At 39.6% G+C, this 19,701-nt stretch overlaps 1 protein-coding gene across 2 annotated transcripts in view; it reads left to right on the top strand.

The window, feature by feature from the left end:
- Nucleotides 1-16,846, top strand: part of GPC3 (glypican 3) — a 1,010,059-nt gene extending 993,213 nt beyond the window's left edge. For both annotated transcript variants that reach the window (XM_073599177.1, XM_073599176.1), the window contains one exon: nucleotides 16,493-16,846. In XM_073599177.1, the coding sequence (XP_073455278.1) occupies nucleotides 16,493-16,674 (182 nt within the window). In that variant the 3' untranslated portion in view covers nucleotides 16,675-16,846. The remainder of the gene's footprint in view (nucleotides 1-16,492) is intronic.
- Nucleotides 16,847-19,701: the final 2,855 nt, after the last annotated feature.

Here is a 19,701-nt window from a genome sequence, read left to right as displayed (position 1 = left end):
AGAACCCCAAAACATTATATATGTTTTTTTATCAAAGACCCTAGAGAATACAATGGCGGTCATTGCAACTTTTTATCTTGCACGGTATTTGCGCAGCAATTTTTCTAACGCTTTTTTTTTTTTTTTAAATAAAGTTTTGTGCTTTAAAAAAAAAAACAAAAGTAAAGTTAGCCCAATGTTTTTGCATAAAGTAAAAGATGAAGTTACGTCGAGTAAATAGATACCTAACATGTCACCCTTCAAAATTGCACACGCTCGTGGAATGACTCCTAACTTAAAAATCCCCATAGGCGACATTATAACATTTTTTTACTGGTTATATGCTTTGAGTTAGAGAGGAGGTCTAGGGCCAAAATTATTGCTCTCACTCTAACGTTTGCAGCGATACCTCACATGTGTGGTTTGAACACCGTTTTCATATGTGGGCGGGACTTACGTATGCGTTCGCTTCTGCATGCGAGCACAGGGGGGACAGGGGCACTTTAAAAAAAATTTTTTTTTATTGTTCATTTTACTTTATTTTAGTTTGACACTTTTTTTTCCAAAAAAATATTTTTTTGATCAATGTAAACATCCCTTGTAACAGGAATATGGCATGGCAGGTCCTCTTTACAGTGAGATATGGGGTAAATAAGACCCCACATCTCACCTCTAGGCTGGGATGCCTGAAATAAAAAAAAAAAAAAAAAAACGATCCTGGCTTCGATCATAGCAGTGAGTTGGTAGAAGCACCAGAGGGCGGCGGGAGGGGGGTCATCCCCTCTCACCTCCCGTAAAAACGATCAAGCAGCGGAACAGCCGCTATGATCATTCTTATGGTGTAGGGAATCCCCAGCTGAAAAAGCGGATATCTGAATGATGCCTGTAGCTGCAGTCATCATTTAGATATCACCATACAAAGTCAAGGACCTCATATGACGGCGGGCGGGAAGTGGTTAAAACGCATTTTTTTTTTAACACAAAGTTGTCCATTTATACAATATTTCTAACACATAGCATGTATATACCAAAAATGACACCCCAAAATAGATTCTCCTACTCCTCCTGAGTACGGCGATACCACATGTGTGAGACTTCCACAGCCTGGCCACATACAGAGGCCGAGTACAGCCGAGTATGGCAGGGTATCGCCGAATATGACTGGGTATGGCAGAGTATGGCTGGGTATCACCGAATATTGCAGAGTATGGCTGAGTATCACCGAATATTGCAGAGTATGGCTGGGTATTGCAGAGTATGACAGGGTTTGGCAGAGTATTGTGGGGTATTGCAGAGTATTGCGGGGTACTGCAGGGTATGGCAAAGTATTGCAGGGTATTGTATTGCAGAGTATTGCAGCGTATTGCAGGGTATGGCTGAGCATGGAGGGATGGATGGCTGGATGTGACTGCAATTGTCACAGAGCAGCGCTGTGGGCACTACATATCCAGCCCACAGTGCTGCTGCCATCCGATCTCTCCCCCTCTCCTCTCACACTGTACCGATTGGTACACAGAGGGGAGAGAGGAACCGGCGTCATGACATGACGCCGGTTTGTTTACAAGTGATCGCTCCATCATTTGACTGAGTGATCACGTGGTAAACCATGATCCGTGATCCAGAGGACCCGGCGGTCATGGATGTTCTCGGGGAGAGCGGGATTCTGGGAGGACGTCACTGTACGCCCTCCCAGAGTAATGCAACCGCCCTGTAGCCGTCATTGGCTAGTGGTTAATAGAGATTAGAAGGTGTGTAATGCATTCCGTTTATAAAATATTTTATTAATCAACAAAAAAGGTTAGGGTTAGCAGAAAACTTCATTTTTATAAAACAATTAAGGGAACTAGATCAACATTAGGAGTTGTAAGTCTAACACATGAGATTTGTAAGTAACAATTACAAGAGAAGGGACAGCTGACGCTCACGAACAAGAAACGCATGGTCAGACTAGACAAAGACACACAATTTTTAACCCATGCCCTCAAAAATCAACTTTTGAGGGCCAAAATGCAAAACACTTACAGAGAACAGCAAAAACCATCAAACCTCTTCCTCAGTGGGGTGTAGGTCATTATGCACAATATAGCCCCGCCCGCAAATAATTTGGCCTCTTCCAATCACAGATGATCATGGATGTAAATAGAATTTGCCGGTCATCGGCAATCGGAGAGCTGAAAACTGGAAAATCCACACAGGGGACATCTGCACTGACAATCAGGGCACTGATCATCAGTGTCCTGATGATCAGTGCAGCCCCACCAGTGCTGCCAATCAGTGATGCCTATCAGCGCGCATCAGTGAAGGAGAAAAATAACTTATTTACAACATTTTATAACCAAAACTAAGAAAAACTTTTTTTTTTAAATAGTTTGGTCTTTTTTGGTTTGTTTAGCAAAAGTAACACCTAAAAAAATACCACCAAAAGAAAGCTCAGTCTCGAAAGAATAAGAATTTAATTTGAGTACAGTGTTGCATGACCGTGCAATTGCCATTCAAAGTGCGAAAGCGCTGAAAGCTGAAAATTGGCCTGGGCAGGAAGTGGGGAGAAGTGCCAAGTAGGCAAGTGGTTAATTTAGCGCAGCTGTGCGTGGCTTTGCCTGTTCAGTTGTATCTAGGCCTGGAATTGTTTAAAAACATTACTACAAATTCCATCTGGTATCTTGGCAGATGGGAACATGTAGAAAGAGTGCCATCGATTCCTTCTCCCTCACTGCTCTGTAGTTCAGCGAGTGCTTGAATATTATACTACCCACCCAAAAATCTTTTTTATTCTAACACTTCCCTGTCAATGACATATCACCGCTGTGCAACAACCAGGTAAGGCACAGCATGCAAACAATGAGGGCCCTTTCAAACGTTTGTATTCTTTTGCGGTGCATTATAGTTTACATGTGTTATTTCATTCTTCAATGGCATGCCAATGCATGGCTAGGGACCAAAAGCCAGATTCATTCCAAAGGAATGGAACCTCAATGCACAACTGTGTGTTGCAGTTAGGCAAATTTTACCATGCTTTACTGCACACCATCAGTCTGCAAGTGCCTTAAATGTTAATATTGTGTAAAAGACGATAATTTTCTTAACAGTAGGTGGTATATTTAAAGATTTTGGGAGGAATGTTACTGAAAGTAGCAGTCGCAGAGTTTGTATACTTGTGCATAACACTGTAGAAGATGTGTTTATTCTACTGGGCTAGTTTATCTCATGGAAGATAACAGCACCATATGCCATGTTATTCTATTGAATTGATTCATGGCTTCTTAGACATTTTGATAAATCTGTTACATAATGAGGAGATCAAGTCTGCCAAGATAAACTGAGTCTCAGTTATATATGTTAACACCACTGCTTGTTGGGTACTGCTGGTTTTTATTTTTTTTGCTTCAGTGCTGACAAATGTACCTATAAGCCTGTTAAAAAGGCATGCATGTGTCTAATCATAAATACAACGTATGCCTACACCTGTAACATATGAAGTTATGTTGAGCTTTTTTTTATTTTTATTTTTTTAAATTTGTAGTAATAGTTAATTTTTCAAGACAAACTTTTGGGGTGGTTTCTCCCCCTCCCCCCTCCCAAGTATCCTGTCATGGCTAAATATGGGCCAGTGTCCATATAAGGGCACTGATGTCACCAGCTTCCCACCCCCTTTGTGTGCTGTGGGGCAGGGAATGATCCAGCCTGCAGCTGATTGGATTAAAAAATAAAATGCGATGTTGATGGAGAAAAGTTTGGACGACGCCCAAGCTTATCTCTGGACTTGCTTATTGATCGAATTAACATTGGCCCATGCTAACAGATTGTAATTTGGCACATATACTTATAGTCTTGTCAGGGACACATGTGACAGGGCGACAATGCAGGAACACAATTGGAAGATATTTGTTACCCCACACTAAGTAGTACCTGAACAACAACCTTCATGGAAGGGTCAAGAGGTATGGTTTGAATAAAAAGGTACATATTTAAAATATTGTATCATTTGAAATTACATTGACATTTTAAAGTTTGTGTGAGTTTTTAGTGATCTGATTTAGATCTAATTAGGAGTATGTGGCGAGGAGCTTGGAGTATCATAAGTGCAGTGAATTACATGAAGCATAAAGGGAATCTTATCATTAAAAAATACATCTTTCTTAGAGGCCACCGGTGAAGTAGATCATCTTTGACTTCGGACGTTAAATACTAAGTCCAGGTCAATAAAGTATGGCGTATGTACAGTAGCTTAGTTACATAGTAGGCGAGGTTGAAAAAAGCCCATCAAGTCCAACCTATGTGTGATTTTATGTTAGTATTACATTGTATATCCCTTTATGTTGTGGTCGTTTAGGTGCTTATCTAATCGTTTTTTTAAATGATCGATGCTCCTCGCTGAAACCACTGCCTGTGGAAGAGAATTCCACATCCTAACGGCTCTTACAGTAAAGAACCGCTATGCAGTTTAAGGTTAAACCACTTTTCTTCCAATTTTAGTTAATGGCTGCATGTCTTATTAACCACTCGCAGACCGCCGCACGCCGATATACATCAGCACAATGGCAGCGGTGGGCAAATGGGCGTACCTGTACGTCCCCTTTAATTTCCGGGGCTAGTGGGCGCGCGCTCCGCTGGCGGGGCGTGTGCCCACCCACCGCGTACAGAATGACCGCGGGTCCCACGTACTCGATGTCCGACCGTGTCCCACAATCGTGTTACGGGGAAACAGAATGGAAAAAAGATATCCAATGGATTAGAATGCCAATCAGCAGTGTTCAAACTAATCAAGAAGTGGAAAATGAGGGGTTCTGTTGAAACCAAGCCACGGTCATGTAGACCAACTAAAATTTCAGCCACAACTGCCAGGAAAATTGTTCGGGATGCAAAGAAAAACCCACAAATAACTTCAGGTGAAATACAGGACTCTCTGAAAACGGGATATGCTGTTTCAAGATGCACAATAAGGAGGCACTTGAAGAAAGATGGGCTGCATGGTCGAGTCGCCAGAAGAAAGTCATTACTACGTAAATTCCACAAAGTATCCCGCTTACACTTGGAGTGATGAGACCAAAATTGAGCTTTTTGGCCACAACCATAAACGCTTCATTTGGAGAGGAGTCAACAAGGCCTACAATAAAAAGGTACACCATTCCTACTGTGAAATATGGAGGTGGATCACTGATGTTTTGGGGATGTGTGAGCTACAAAGGCACAAGAAATTTGGTCAAAATTGATGGCAAGGTGAATGCAATATGTTATCAAAAAATACTGGAACGTTTGCATTCATCAGCCAGGAAGCTGCGCATGGGACGTACTTGAACATTCCAACATGACAATGATCCAAAACACAAGGCCAAGCCGACCTGTCATTGGCTACAGCAGAATAAAGTGAAGGTTCTGGAGTGGCCATCTCAGTCTCCTGACCTCAAAATCATTGAGCCACTTTGGGGAGATCATGTTCATGCAAGACAGCCCAAGAATTTACAGGAACTGGAGGCTTTATTGCCAAGAGGAATGGGCAGCTTTACCATCTGAGAAGATAAAGAACCTCATCCACAAATACCACAAAAGACTTCAAGCTTTCATTGATGTTAAAGGGGGCAATACACGATATTAAGAACTGGGGTATGTAACCTTTTGATCAGGGTCATTTGGGTAGTTTCTGTTTTCATTATAATTTAAAAAGAGTAAACACAGTTGATTGATAATAAATGGCTTCAGCCAAACATTAACCATGAGTGAAAGAAAAGTTTTTGTGTTATCATTTATATTCTCTGAAAAATGGATAAGAAATCATAAATTCTGCCAAGGTATGTAAACTTGTGAGCACAACTGTAATTGGCCTGTAACTCAAGCAATGGCAACTTCCAGCAAAAGCTTCTGAGATAGGTTTTTGGCTTAGTGATAGATTCCCTTTGAGATAATTTAACCACCTGCCGACCCACCGCAGTACATATACTGCAGGTGGGCGGCTCATACAGGCACCGTAATGTACTTGTACAACAGGGCTGCCTTCCAGGTCCACGCGTGCACCCAAAAATCAGCTGTCATTCGCTGCAGCACAAGCTGATCTGCCGGTCCCGGCCAATGATTTATGGCTGGGACCTGCTGAGTGAATGACAGAAGAGAGCCTTGTGTTGCTATACAACACAGGACTCTCTACAGACAGCATTGATGTGCCATTTTTTCTCCCTGCAGAGCAGGGAGTAAACACTGGCACACTGCTTAGTAAAACAGCACAGAGTTAACCCCTTGATTGCCCCTAAATGTTAACCTCTTCTCAGCTAGTGTCATTAGTACAGTGACAGTGCAAATTATTAGCATAGAACACTGTGTTAGTGTCACTGGTGATGTCAGTCATTTCCCTCCCAGCGTCCGTATCAGATTGCCTGCCGCACTATCACAGTCCCACTATAAGTCGCTGATCACCACCATTGCTAGTATAAATAAAAGTTCATATATATATATATATATATATATACCATCATTTGTAGATGCTATAACTTTCACGCAAACCAATTAATGTGCGCTTAATGGGATTTTTTTTTAACCAAAGACAAGTAGCAGAATACATTTTGGCCTAAATTTATGAAGAAATTCGATTTTTTACATTATTTTATTGGATAGGTTTTATAGCAGAAAATAGAAAATATTGTTTCTTTTTCAAAAATGTTGGTCTGTTTTTGTTTATATAATAACAAAAATACATAAAAAAACAGTAGTGATCACATACCACCAAAAGAACTCTATTTGTGTGAAAAATTAATACAAATTTCATTTGGGTACAGTGTTGCATGACTGCTCAATTACCAGTTAAAGTAGCGCAGTGCTAAATAGCAAAAAAATTGCCTGGTCATAAAGGGAGTAAAACCTTCCAGAGCTGAAGTGGTTAAGTAAAATTTCTAAAGCAGGCTATAAATCAACAAAGCTATGCTTACACAGGAACCAGACCACCTAAAGTTATGGGAATATCGGTAGTTACTTGATTTAAAACAAAAAAGGTCATATTGGGTGACTGTCACCTTAGGTCTATGGTTTAATTAAAGTGGAACTCCAGTGCTAAGGTTCAATGCATATGTTTACTTACAAATAATTTGCAAGTTTACCCAGCCATTCTTGTTATAAACATAACTGACGGATTGCTTTCATTGTGTCTATGTGACTCTGGTATGCTGCTGCTTCACATCCACCCAAAACTGAAAACTGACCGATTGCTTTCATTCCGTCTATGTGTATCTGGTATGCTGCTGCTTTTCACCATCTGTAGCCCTATCCACATTATTGTGAGGTTTATGTTGTTATTTAGTGTCTTACCTTAATTATGGGCTGATCTTAATCTTGACAACTCTGCTTTCTTACAAGTCTAATTCTGATGTGAAAAGTTTGCTCTGCTAGCCAGGTGTCCTTTATTAACACCTGATTGAACAATTGACATATACCAACCCTCTCCCTTTACAGTATAAAGCTAGACCACCTTTATGGGGAAAGCACATGGCTGGAGTTCTTCCTGTAAGTGGAGTCTTTATTTAAGTGGGCACACTTTAGCTGCGCTTTAGTCATTGCACAAAGCAAAAATGCACAGTAAACTGCTTTAAAAAGCACCAAACAGACTGCAGGTGACCATGTTTTCCCATTCAGCGAATTCTATCAACAGTTGAAATGCACACAATTTAGTTTTTATTTCTCTTCCTCTCAAAACCAAACTCCCCTTCTCTTGCATCCTGTGGAATGCTCACTCTGTAACAAGAGCACCTCTGTCCCCAAACTCTTTATCACAAACTCCTTTTATCTACTTACTGTTACTGAAACCTGGCTTCATGAATCTAACACTACTTCTCTTGCTTCCCTCTCCCATGATGGCCTTCTCTGGACTCACTCCCCCTATCCCAACATAGCACCTTTCAGGTACTTCACCCACCTCCCTCTTTGTCACTCCCCATTTGAGGCACATTACATTGTTCTTATTTTCTCCATTTTCTTTAAGGATGGCTGTGATCTACCGGCCCTATGTCCCAGTATTAATACCTTTCTTGATACTTAACTACCTGGCTACTCTACATTCTCTTCTGAAATTCTTGGTGACTTAAACATCCCTGTTAACACTCCTGCTACTTCTAAGACCCCTTTTACACTGAAGCGCTTTTCAGGCGCTTTCATGCTAAAAAAAGCACCTGAAAAGCTCACGAAAATGAATTTCCATTAAAATCAATGGATGCTTTCACACTGGTGTGGTGCGCTGTCGGGGCAGTGAAAAAAGTCTTACAAGCAGCATCTTTGGAGCACTTAAAAAAGTGCCTCAAAAACGCCCCTCTCCATTGAACTAAATGGGAGGCGCTTCAAAAGCGTCTGAAAAGTGCACGAAAAGTGCTTCTAAAGTGTCGCAAAATGGTTTGAGTCATGTGACCTTAACAAAAAAGCGCACCGCTAATGCCTCAAAAACACCCCACATTTTATGGGCAGTTTCAAGCGCCTCAGTGTGAAAGGGGTCTAAATGTCTGAGTCTAACCAGTGGATACATGCTTCAGCTTACTCTCAACAACCTCAGTCTTGTATTTTTCCACCTATGCACTCCGCGCAACTTCTCCAACAATCCTTATCTCTGTCTCCCTGTCTTCCACCACCTTAAAAAGCCCTCATTTGACCCCACCAATCTTTACAACCTACGCCCCATCTCCTTGCTCCCCTTTTCCTCCAAACTCTGGAAATGTATGGTCTACAACGCTCCTTCCTAAACAATGACACCACAAAGCTTCTAATTCACTCTCTAGTCCTCTTTCGCCACGACTACTGCAGATCCTCCCTTGTTGGCTTACCTTTACATAGCCTATCCCCCTTTCAGTTCATTATGAATGCTGCTGCCAGACTCACCCACCTTACAACCATTCAGTGTTTGCTACTACTTTCTTCCAATCCCTCCACTGGCTTCCGCTCACCCAAATTAAATTCAGAATACTAACTTCTTACAGAGCCAGCCACACCTTGGCCCCTAGCTACATCACTAACCTAATCTCAAAATACCAACCAAAATTGTTCTCTTTGTTCCTCCCAAGACCTCCTGATCTCTAGCTCTCGTCCCCTCCTCCCATGGTCACTTCCAGGATTTCTCCCGAGGCTCTCCCATTCTATGGAACTCCCTACCCTAATCTGTCTAACTATCTCCTATTCTGTCCACATTTATGCAATCCCTGAAAACCCTTCTACCCTTCGATCCTACCGCACCTAATTACTGAACTTTTATTTTTTTTCCATTAGACCATCCCCCACAGCGATTACCTTTTGTATCAATTGACCCTCCCTCTTAGATTGTAAGCTCTAACGAGCAGGGCCCTCCAATTCCTCCTGTATTAAATTGTATTGTAACTGTACGGTCTGCCCTTATGTTGTAAAGTGCTGCGCAAACTGTTGACGCTGTATAAATCCTGTATGATGATAATAATAACTGTCAGGACGATTACTCTGCTACTTTCTGGTTTAGCTCCCTTCTCAATAATCAGAGGTGATTATGTTGATTTGCTGTCCATTCAGCATGCTAGGGCTGGAGAGGTGACATAAGTGCCTTTCGCCTGCCTGACTGTGGAATGTGGCAGAAGCACAGAAGTCAAGATTTTCTGTGCTGATTTACAAATACTTTGACAGGTAATTCCGTTAACCTATTTGTATTTTAACAATCCATTTAGTTGGGTGCCCAGAGTTTCACTTTGTATCTCCCACATCTGTTAGATCTGAGGCTTTCTTGCACTGGGATTCCCAAGGACAATAATGCTTTTAACAAAGCAAAATGAATTAACTAGAACAAGGTTCCCACTCACTGATTTGTTTACAATGGAATGATCAAACTAAGACTGTGATGTCTCCTAATTGAAGGATCACAGTGCTATTTACACCTGATAATTATCTTTTTCACACCAATAATACAAATGTTACTTTGTAACCTGGAAAATAATCTTATCAGCAAGTACCTGGAGTCTGAACTAATAATGTACATGTGTAAAGTCCATGAACAACAATGGCTCTGACAGAACAACTTCCCACACCTACTGATGGGTTGCAAATATAATTATTGTGCTGTTTACTGTCCTAAATAGGCATACATAGAATGGGGCCAATTCACTAAGCTAATCAGTTGTGTTAACTGTGCTTGTTATTTTGTTTCACAAAAATTTGCTCATCAAAGCATCTAATTTACACATGCAGACTGAATAGGTCTTTATCATTATATTTTCATGTGAGAACATTTCTTTTTAACCATTAAGACATTTTTAGTGAATCTGAATTTTTTTCATCTCATCCACACTTATTTTATCTCCACATCAATTTAGCCCCATTTTCGTTTCTCCTCACTACACACATCAGCAATATTTAAATGTCACATTGTCAGAAGAAGAGTTCAAGGGCTTAGCCTCTTCCTGAAATTGCTAGTTAACTGGCTATCATGCTTACCCAGTAGCTAAAATACTTTCTGTGCCATTAATCTGAAACAAATAAGCATATTGGCAATGTCAGGGAAACATCACTTATTTGTTTACTTGCCCTGGGGTTAGTGAATTGAAATACTGAAGCAATAGGATCAAGATACAGTCAGGCATCTAGCATTTGAAAAAAAAGATACATTACCAATGGCAGCCTGTGTTTCTCTCAGGTAATATAAGAAAACACCTGTGCAAATTTTTTTGTGAACGGTCTTTATGTTCCAGATGTCTAAAAATATAAATACGTTCTATAAGGTGCATGTGGAAATGGAGACGAGTAAGATAGAACTAGGGCTACAACTAACGATTATTTTCATAATTGATTAGTTGGTGGCTTGATAAAAGCTACCTGCGACTGCTGTCACTTATGCTTGCCATACAAAGAAAATGTCTTTCTTCATTCCAAAAAAATTTTAATTTTAAGAACGTTCATTCGATTTTCTAATCATTAGTGGGGTAAAATCAACGTTCGTTTTTGACCACAGTGATGGGAAAATTTGAAGGAGCAGAATAGAAAACTTGTTGGTCAAAGGAACTTTCAGACAATGTATGTGGTTTTCGTTCAGAAATGACATTCCTTTTAAAGGAAATGTTAAAAGCAAGTGAAATTTTCAAACAACATTCTTTCATTCAGCGAATGTACGGAGATTTATCGTATGAATATTCTCGTCCAAAAATCGATACGTGTATAGCCAGCATAAGGCTCGGTTTACACCTATGCAGTTTGCTTTTGATCTATCTCTGCAGTGATTTTTGCTGTGCGTCTTGCGTTTTTGCACACATGATTTTGCTGCGATTTGCTTTTTGCATTTGTTATGCTTTTTTTTGGCCAATTTTCTGTTGGGCAGATTAAAAAATGCAAATCGTGGCAAAAATGCACTACATGCTTTTTCTGCAGCTTCTCCATTGAAGTCTATTTATCATTTTTCTTCCACTTCACACTTATGTGCCACTTTGTGTTGATTTATGACATAAAATCCCAATAAAAAAAATTTACATTTGTGGTTGTAACATGACAAAATGTGAAAAAATGTCAAGGGGTATGAATACTTTTTCAAGCCACTCTATGGGCATTTTAACTAGGAGTCAGATGTGAAGCTATATGAAGGGTGGAAGGGAGATATAAATCTTTAATAGTAAAGTAGTACTAAAAGCTGAGACTTTTTTTTTAATGGATTTGATCATTTTAAATATAATGCACAATACTGGTAAAAGTTTAATTTAAATGTAATTGTAATGCCTTCTATTAACTCCAGTCTATCAGCCTCCACCTCCTCTTGGTTCAGATGCTGATCTTCCCTACACAGAGTCTTAAAACACTTCCCTACCCGCCCATTGTCATATGACGTTCGCAGATGGGATCTCCCATCTTGGATGGGCATCATATGACGTCCTCGGCTTCCCGGCGGCATGGGAGGGCACACGTGGGGGCACCGAGGAGCTGATGCACGTGCGGGCACTCATGATTGCTCGTTACAGAGCAGGAACGTGAATCTGTGTGGTGTAAACCCACAGATCCACATCCTGTCAGGGGAGAGGAGACAGATCCTGTGTTCCTAGTATATAGGAACACCGATTGGTCATCCCCCCACAGTTAGAATAACTCCCTAGGTAACGCATTTAACCCCTTGATCGCCCCCTAGTGTTAACTACTTCCCTGCCAGTGACATTTATACAGTAATCAGTGCATATTTATTGCACTGATCAATGTCAATGGTCCCAAAAATGTGTCAGATCTGTCCATCACAGTCACAATAAAAATCGCAGATCGCCGCCATTACTAGAAAAAAAAAATAATAAAAATGCCATAAATCTATCCCCTTTTTTTTTTTTTACCAAAAATATGTAAAAGAATACATATCAGCCTAAACTGAGGAAAAAATGTGTTTTTTTTTTTTAATTTGGGATATTTATAATAGCAAAAAGTAAGAAATATTGTGTTTTTTTTTTCAAACTTGTCGCTCTTCTTTTGTTTACAGCGCAAAAAATAAAAACCACAGAGGTCATCAAATACCACCAAAAGAAAGCTCTATTTTTAAGGGAAAAAATTCATTTGGGTACAGTGTTGCATGACCACGCAATGGTCATTCAAAATGTTACAGTGCTGAAAACTGGCCTGGGCAGGAAGGGGGTAAAAATGCCCTGTATTGAAGTGGTTAAAGTGATTTATTTATTTATTAACAAAAAACATGTTATACTTACCTGCTCTGTGTAATGGTTTTGCACAGAGCAGCCCTGATTCTCCTCTTCTGGGGTCCCCGACTGACGCTTCTTTCTCCTCCTGCCTTCAGAGTGCCCCAATAGCAATCTGCAAATGCTAAGTATAGTAAAGAGTGCCCCTATAGCAGTGATGGTGAACCTTGGCACCCCAGATGTTTTGGAACTACATTTCCTATGATGCTCAAGTACACTGCAGAGTGGATGAGAAATGTAGTTCCAAAACATCTGGGGTGCCAAGGTTCACCATCACTACCCTATAGCAAGCTGCAAACGCAAAGTATAGTATAGCGTGCCCCTATAGTAAGGTAAAAAAAACTTCTGCCTTTAGGATCACTCACTTCCTGCACAGGACTACATGTCCCATTGCTCCTCACACATTCACAAGTTCTCAGGCACTTACTGACATGTATGGACGGTGTACTGACCTGTATGTGTGCTTCACTGTATTGCCTGATAAACAAATAATATATTCTGTATGCAGGCCAACTAATCGGCTGACCAACTAATCGATTAGGAAAATAGATGACAGCTATTTTCCTAATCGATTAGTTGTTTCGACCCTCGATAGAACCTCTAGGCTTCACTGTGATGGCCACTCACATCCATCATGAATGTAAACCTACTACTGTTTATATTTGAGAGCCTTCTCCTCCCTCTCACAATGGAGGAAGGGGAGAGGGCCACCTCATCTTATCAAGATCTGGTTTCCATAGTAACCGGTGTATTAATTCATTTGACTCCCTTATTTACATCTTCACTGTATGTGACCTACACATTAACCCCTTCACCTCTTCCCTCTGTATATCACCTGTAAATTAATGATACACTGTATCTAATGCACCATTACTGAACTCCATATTAAAACGCCTCAATATAAGCATGTTTCTTAATTTACAAAAGATTTTAGGAAAGAAACTAGATGACCTTGGGGTTTTTTCTTTCCAAAATGGAGTAATTTGGAGGTTGTTCTTACTGCCCTGGCTTTTTATTTGATATGTTTTATAGCAGAAGTGAAAGGAGAAACTTTTTTTGTAACTTTTTCCTTTATCACCAAAGAAAGAGCACTACCTGTCTCAAACAAAAGATATAAAAACTCGTTTTGGTACATGACCAAGTAATTGCCGGTCAAACTATCACTGCAATAAAAACTTAAAAATGGCCTGGTAATAAAGAGGTATATACAAGTTAGTACTTAAGTGGTTAAAAAAAAACAAAGTTAAAGTGGTAGCAACCCCTTAGTATAAACCTTTACCAACAGGTAAGCTTATAGTAAGTCAGACCTGTAGGTACCATGAATATCTTCTAAATGTGCACTGTTTAGAAGTTATTCAACTCGACTTTAGCCAATGACGTCCCCAGTGCATGTGCAGTAGCTCTGCTTTTATGACACACTGATTGCAGAGAACACCGTGCTGCGATTGGGATTCCCGTATGCATGTGCAGGAGTGCCATTTAAATGGCCAGAGAAACTCAGAAGGAACATTGGGCGAAGATGGAAGCACCAGGTGCAATGACAGCTCATCGCTGGAGGGCTCTGTTTCAAAGGCAAGTCTGTATGTGCTAGTATGCCATGTATACTGACACCATTATGACATAAACATGCAGGGGGGCCAATTACAACCTTTACTAATGCTTTAAGAACAGTATGAGGTCTATTCTAAATGTGCCGATAGGACGCTTGATATTTTTGAGCCAATATCCTGTCTATAGGGTGCTTACAGCCACTACTGTCTGAGGCTCACCCTGGTGTAGAATAATTGCACAGTTGTGAGTGAAGGTTGTCAAATAGCTAACTTTCCTTTTACTCCTGGTAACCTTTAGTGACGTTGTCTTTTAAATAAATTCTTTACTTTTAGTGCAGTCCAACTGGGATAAAAGATACCTTCAGCCCCACCCCAGCAATCTTTCTGCATTCTAAAATGAACCAAATATTCAACTCAGATTTATCATGCCAGTAAATTACATAAAAACAAAGCCTTATCAGCAGCTTAAAAGTTGACACACTTGGAGATCTGTGTCCCGCATTGTTTATTGTAACGTAGGAGGTAAAATTGAAACAAAGGTTGAAATTGGACATGTCAGAACAAGATTGCCAAATAATATCTTAAAACCTCAGACACACCAGGCCTAACTAGATCAATCTGTTTTCAATGGACAGACAGAGCTTTCTCCACTTACATAAATGCAAAAAAACAACTCAACTTTTAACTTACTAAATACAGACTCTACTGGCATTCCCATACCCTTGGAGATTAAATTATTATAATATTTATTCAATAAATGAGTCATTTATCATAGTTATCTAAACTTTGCATGCTTTAGTTTAACAGATAAGAGATAATGTTTGCATTTGGCTGAGGATTGACAGGACGGATATTCAGTTTATGCTGCATTAGGAAGACTAAAATAACAGATTTTACTACTGTTTTCAATTTGTGAATAAGAAACTGATGACTGCATGCCGCTAAAGTTATATTGTTGTTGTAGGAAAACTATAAAGTATTTTAAAGAGATGTTCCAGGCAAAACTGAAAAATTATCCTTGAAATGTTTTAAGGAAACTTTGGCTATCCACTTATTATTAATAGAGACTGGGGTGGTTTTTACTAAAGGAGTTTAAAATCTTTACACAATAAGTTGTGTGAATATTCACCTAAATTATCCAATCATGTTCAAACCAATTTATGTTCAATTTGAATACCCACCTTACTTGATGTGCAGATGAAATAAGTAAATTGGAATTTACTTTTATATAATTGGATAACTGAATAGTCACACAATGTATTGTGTAAAGTGGATATAAACCCTATTCATGAAATTTGACCTGGGCACATCTATCTGTAGTGTTTATTTCTCTCTCTCTAAAGCCCTAAGTTGTGTGTCTTTCAGCTGCTCAGTTCTTCTGTTATCAGCATGATAACTTCTGACAAGCTCTCTGACAACCGAGATAAAACCAGCATGAAATTTGTGTCAGGGATAGTGCATAGAAATAGATTAGCAGACAGCTGGTCTATTCACAGCACAGCTCTGCACATTCCTGCCTTCCTCTGCCTATGTCGATTGGGTGGGTGGGGGTTTGGTGCCTTTCCTCTAATCAGCCATCACACAGTGTATGCCAAGACTCCACACCCAGTGGTGGGAAAGGAAGACTTATGTAGGGAGATTTGTGTCATCGCCGTGTATCATCTGAGGCTGTTCATTTCACTGGGTATATGTGAGGGTTTACATCTACTTTAACATTCTCAACACCATTATCAAAATCGGCCTCTCTGTCTCTAGAAAAAAAAAATTGTTGCAGGCATAAAATGGGAAGCTTAAAGTCTGCAGATGTGGCTAAATAATGAGTTGTCCTGACCGACAAAGCTGTTTCCAAGTTGTGTCTCCCACCATTCACTCTGGCCCATCATTATGATGGACTGCCTTACTGACAAGTAGTAATGTGCTTTCAGGAGCTTTTATTTTTATTTTTTAAGAAGTCTTTATCCTCCAAGCATTGCTGTAGTGCTGAACCACATACATTTTGCCTGTTTTCAGGAAATTCTAGAATATGCTTGCTTGTAATACTAGAGCACCCTCCTTGCTGCCTCTCACCCAACCACTATTCAGATTTACCCTTCCTTCAAGTTTGAATGTAATTGGTGGTGCAGGGAGTGCACACTGTGTTCCATGCTCAGAATGGAGGCAAATATTAGTTGGTTCCATTGACTGATTTCAGCAGCTTCTGTTTTGCTGTTGTACTGGAGTGCTTTTTAAAAGCTATATAAATATGCATTGTAGATACTGCTTAAACCATGATGAAACTAATTTAGGGTTTTACATTAATTACAATTCTCCCTCTTGTTTTTTTAGATTCGGACTACGATTTGGACATGGACGATGTTCCATTTAATAAGCAGATGCGTAACCAGCAGGATCAGCATGGCAGAGACATCACTCACTTCCAGTCTGGAAGCCACACCATAAAGACTGTATCAGCTACACTGCTTGTTTCTCTCACTGTCACCATGTTAGGACTTGTCTCAGTGATCTAACGCCCTTATTTAACCCCTTCTTGTCCTGCTAGCTCCATTACCTTCCTGGCTGAATTTTCCAGTTTATAACATTTCCTGGCTCATTGTAAAGTCTTCTCGAAGGAGAAATTAATTTTATAGGAGTAAATAATAATGTATTAATAAAGACAATTTCTTTATTCAAAGACTTTTTAAACAAAAGCATTGTCGTGTTGTTCATTTTTGTTGCTTTCAGTTGTTTTGTTGAAAATGAGAGTGATCATATAATGTTTTAAAACGTTGTCCTATCACTTGCTTTCCCAGCAGATAACCTGGCATTGAACAGGCAGCAGAAAACTTTCTGGCATGCACTTGCCATGCAGCACAAAATGTCTAGAAACCAGTATTAGTTGGAGTTACATTTACTGGAAGACATTTAGTTTGCTTATGCACTAGACCCCTTTCACACTGAACCAATTTACTACTCGTGTTGTCCATTTTTGTTCTTTTTTTGCAATTTAGTGCTCCACCAATCTCTTTGCAGTCACATTCTGTCTACACACATGCTCTACATGTTTTTTTCTGATGGGACCCCACCCTGTATACTCTCCACTGGAAGCACATACGACAGGGTGACAACACAGGAGAGCAATTGAGAGACAGGAGCAAAGTATTGTTCCCCCTTAACATGATGCATCTGAATCATAAAATACTATTTTAGTGAAAGCCGCAGTACTTTTAGGCCTCATGTACACTACAGCCCCTAAACTTGAGTTTAGAAGCTTTTGGTGTTTTTTTGGCTAAGCTGCTAAACTCAACTCTGTAAAAAGCCTAACAGTACATTAGTTTGAAAAAAGTGGAATATTACATTTTTTTTTTATTTATAAATTCTTTTTTTTTTTTAACAAACAGCACTTGAGCAGTGATCTATAGTTCAATACAAGCACACAGATAAGTCTATATGGCATGACAGATAAATAATTCTTGCTGGAACAAGTATACCCGAACTTGTCAAAGTATGTGTAAGTCCTAACAATGAACTTCTCTTTTTTGCTCCCCTTTGGTCTGTTAAATTTACCATTGGAAGGTTTTTGTTATATCTGACAAGTGCAAAAAACTGTTGATTTTCTCAGCAGTTCAGAGATGTGCTGTATTCTCTGCACACTTCATGTGTTATCCAAGGAGTCTTTCTAGTTCTCATCTTGGACTACAGAATGATTAGCATTTATGTTGTAGAAATCTAAGAGCAGAAGTAGCTGCATAGTTTAGCAAAAAGACACTGGGCAGGGTTGACATTTAGTGCACAAAAAATTGTGTGTTATCAGTAGACATGTGCATTAGTTTTCGTCCGAATGCATTTTCGTCCGAATTTCGGGTATTTTCATTATTGTTTTAACAAACGATAACGAACGTGCAGGATCCGAAAACCGATCCGACATAAACAAATGCTTTTTTTTCGTTTTTGTTGCGACAACAGTTCGATATAGATATGAGATTCGACATGACGCTGACAATAGCGATCTGTGTCCATCGAACCTGTGGTCGAATGTGCCTAACCTTAGCTCTATTAGTCCAAGATTATTCTACATAGAGAGAAAAGATTGGACATAGAGAGAAAAGATTGGACATTATAGAGACAATAGCAAAAAAGGTCAAATGTGCCTAACCTAACTATTAGTCCAAGATTATTCGATATAGAAAGAAAAGATTCGACGAAGCAGTCGCCGCGAGCGGACATTTATGGTCAAATGCTCCGCCCATAGGCTATAGAAGAATTCTAATGTTGGTTGACTAGTAATAATAATCAATAAATATAATTATTACTAGTGTCATACAACATTAGAATTCTACTATAGCTTGTAGGCGGAACATTCGACCGGAAATGTACGATTTAGCTGCAGTTAGCTGCTCCGTCGAATCTTCTTAGAACATTCGACAGACACCATAAGCCTTCAATGACAGATTCGACCTTAATTATTTCAGCTTTTCAGAAGAATGCATTTTTTAATGAAACAAAATACATAAAAAAAAATTTCAGGAGTAACTAAATAAATTTATTTTTTGGACGAAAACGAAATTCCGAAACAAAATATTTCAGTGTGCACATGTCTAGTTATCAGCCCACAACAGGACCCTTTTTTTTTTTTTTTTTTTTTTTGTTTACACTTTTTATTTATTTTTTTTTAAATCAGATACTTTTTTTTAACAATTTACAATAAGACTACTACATAAAAAAACAAGCCCAAAAAATATACAGTGGGGACGGAAAGTATTCAGACCTCCTTACATTTTTCATGCTCTGTTATATTGCAGCTATTTGCTAAAATCATTTAAGTTCATTTTTTTTCCTCATTAATGTACACACAGCACCCCATATTGACAGGAAAACACAGAATTGTTGACATTTTTGCAGATATATTAAAAAAAGAAAAACTGAAATATCACATGGTCCTAAGTACTCAGACCCTTTTCTCAGTATTTAGTAGAAGTACCCTTTTGATCTAATACAGCCATTAATCTTTTTGGGAAAGATGCAACAAGTTTTTCACACCTGGATTTGGGGATCCTCTGCCATTCCTCCTTGCAGATCCTCTCCAGTTCTGTCAGGTTGGATGGTAAACATTGGTGGACAGCCATTTTTAGGTCTCTCCAGAGATGCTCAATTGGGTTTAAGTCAGGACTCTGGCTGGGCCATTCAAGAACAGTCACGGAGTTGTTGTGAAGCCATTATTTTAGCTGTGTGCTTAGGGTCATTGTCTTGCTGGAAGGTAAACCTTCGGCCCAGTCTGAGGTCCTGAGCACTCTGGAGAAGGTTTTCATCCAGGATATCCCTGTACTTGGCCACATTCATCTTTCCCTTGATTGCAACCAGTAGTCCTGTCCCTGCACCTGAAAAAACCCCCACAGCATGATGCTGCCACCACCATGCTTCACTGTTGGGACTGTATTGGACAAGTGATGAGCAGTGCCTGGTTTTCTCCACACATACCGCTTAAAATTAAGGCCAAAAAGTTCTATCTTGGTCCCATCAGACCAGAGAATCTTATTTCTCACCATTTTGGAGTCCTT

This window comes from Aquarana catesbeiana, linkage group LG09 (genome assembly GCF_042186555.1).
Source record: "Aquarana catesbeiana isolate 2022-GZ linkage group LG09, ASM4218655v1, whole genome shotgun sequence".
Classification (NCBI taxonomy): Eukaryota; Metazoa; Chordata; class Amphibia; order Anura; family Ranidae; genus Aquarana; species Aquarana catesbeiana.
The sequence above is the reverse complement of the archived record's forward strand: the minus strand, read 5'-3'. Positions and strand labels throughout refer to the sequence as shown.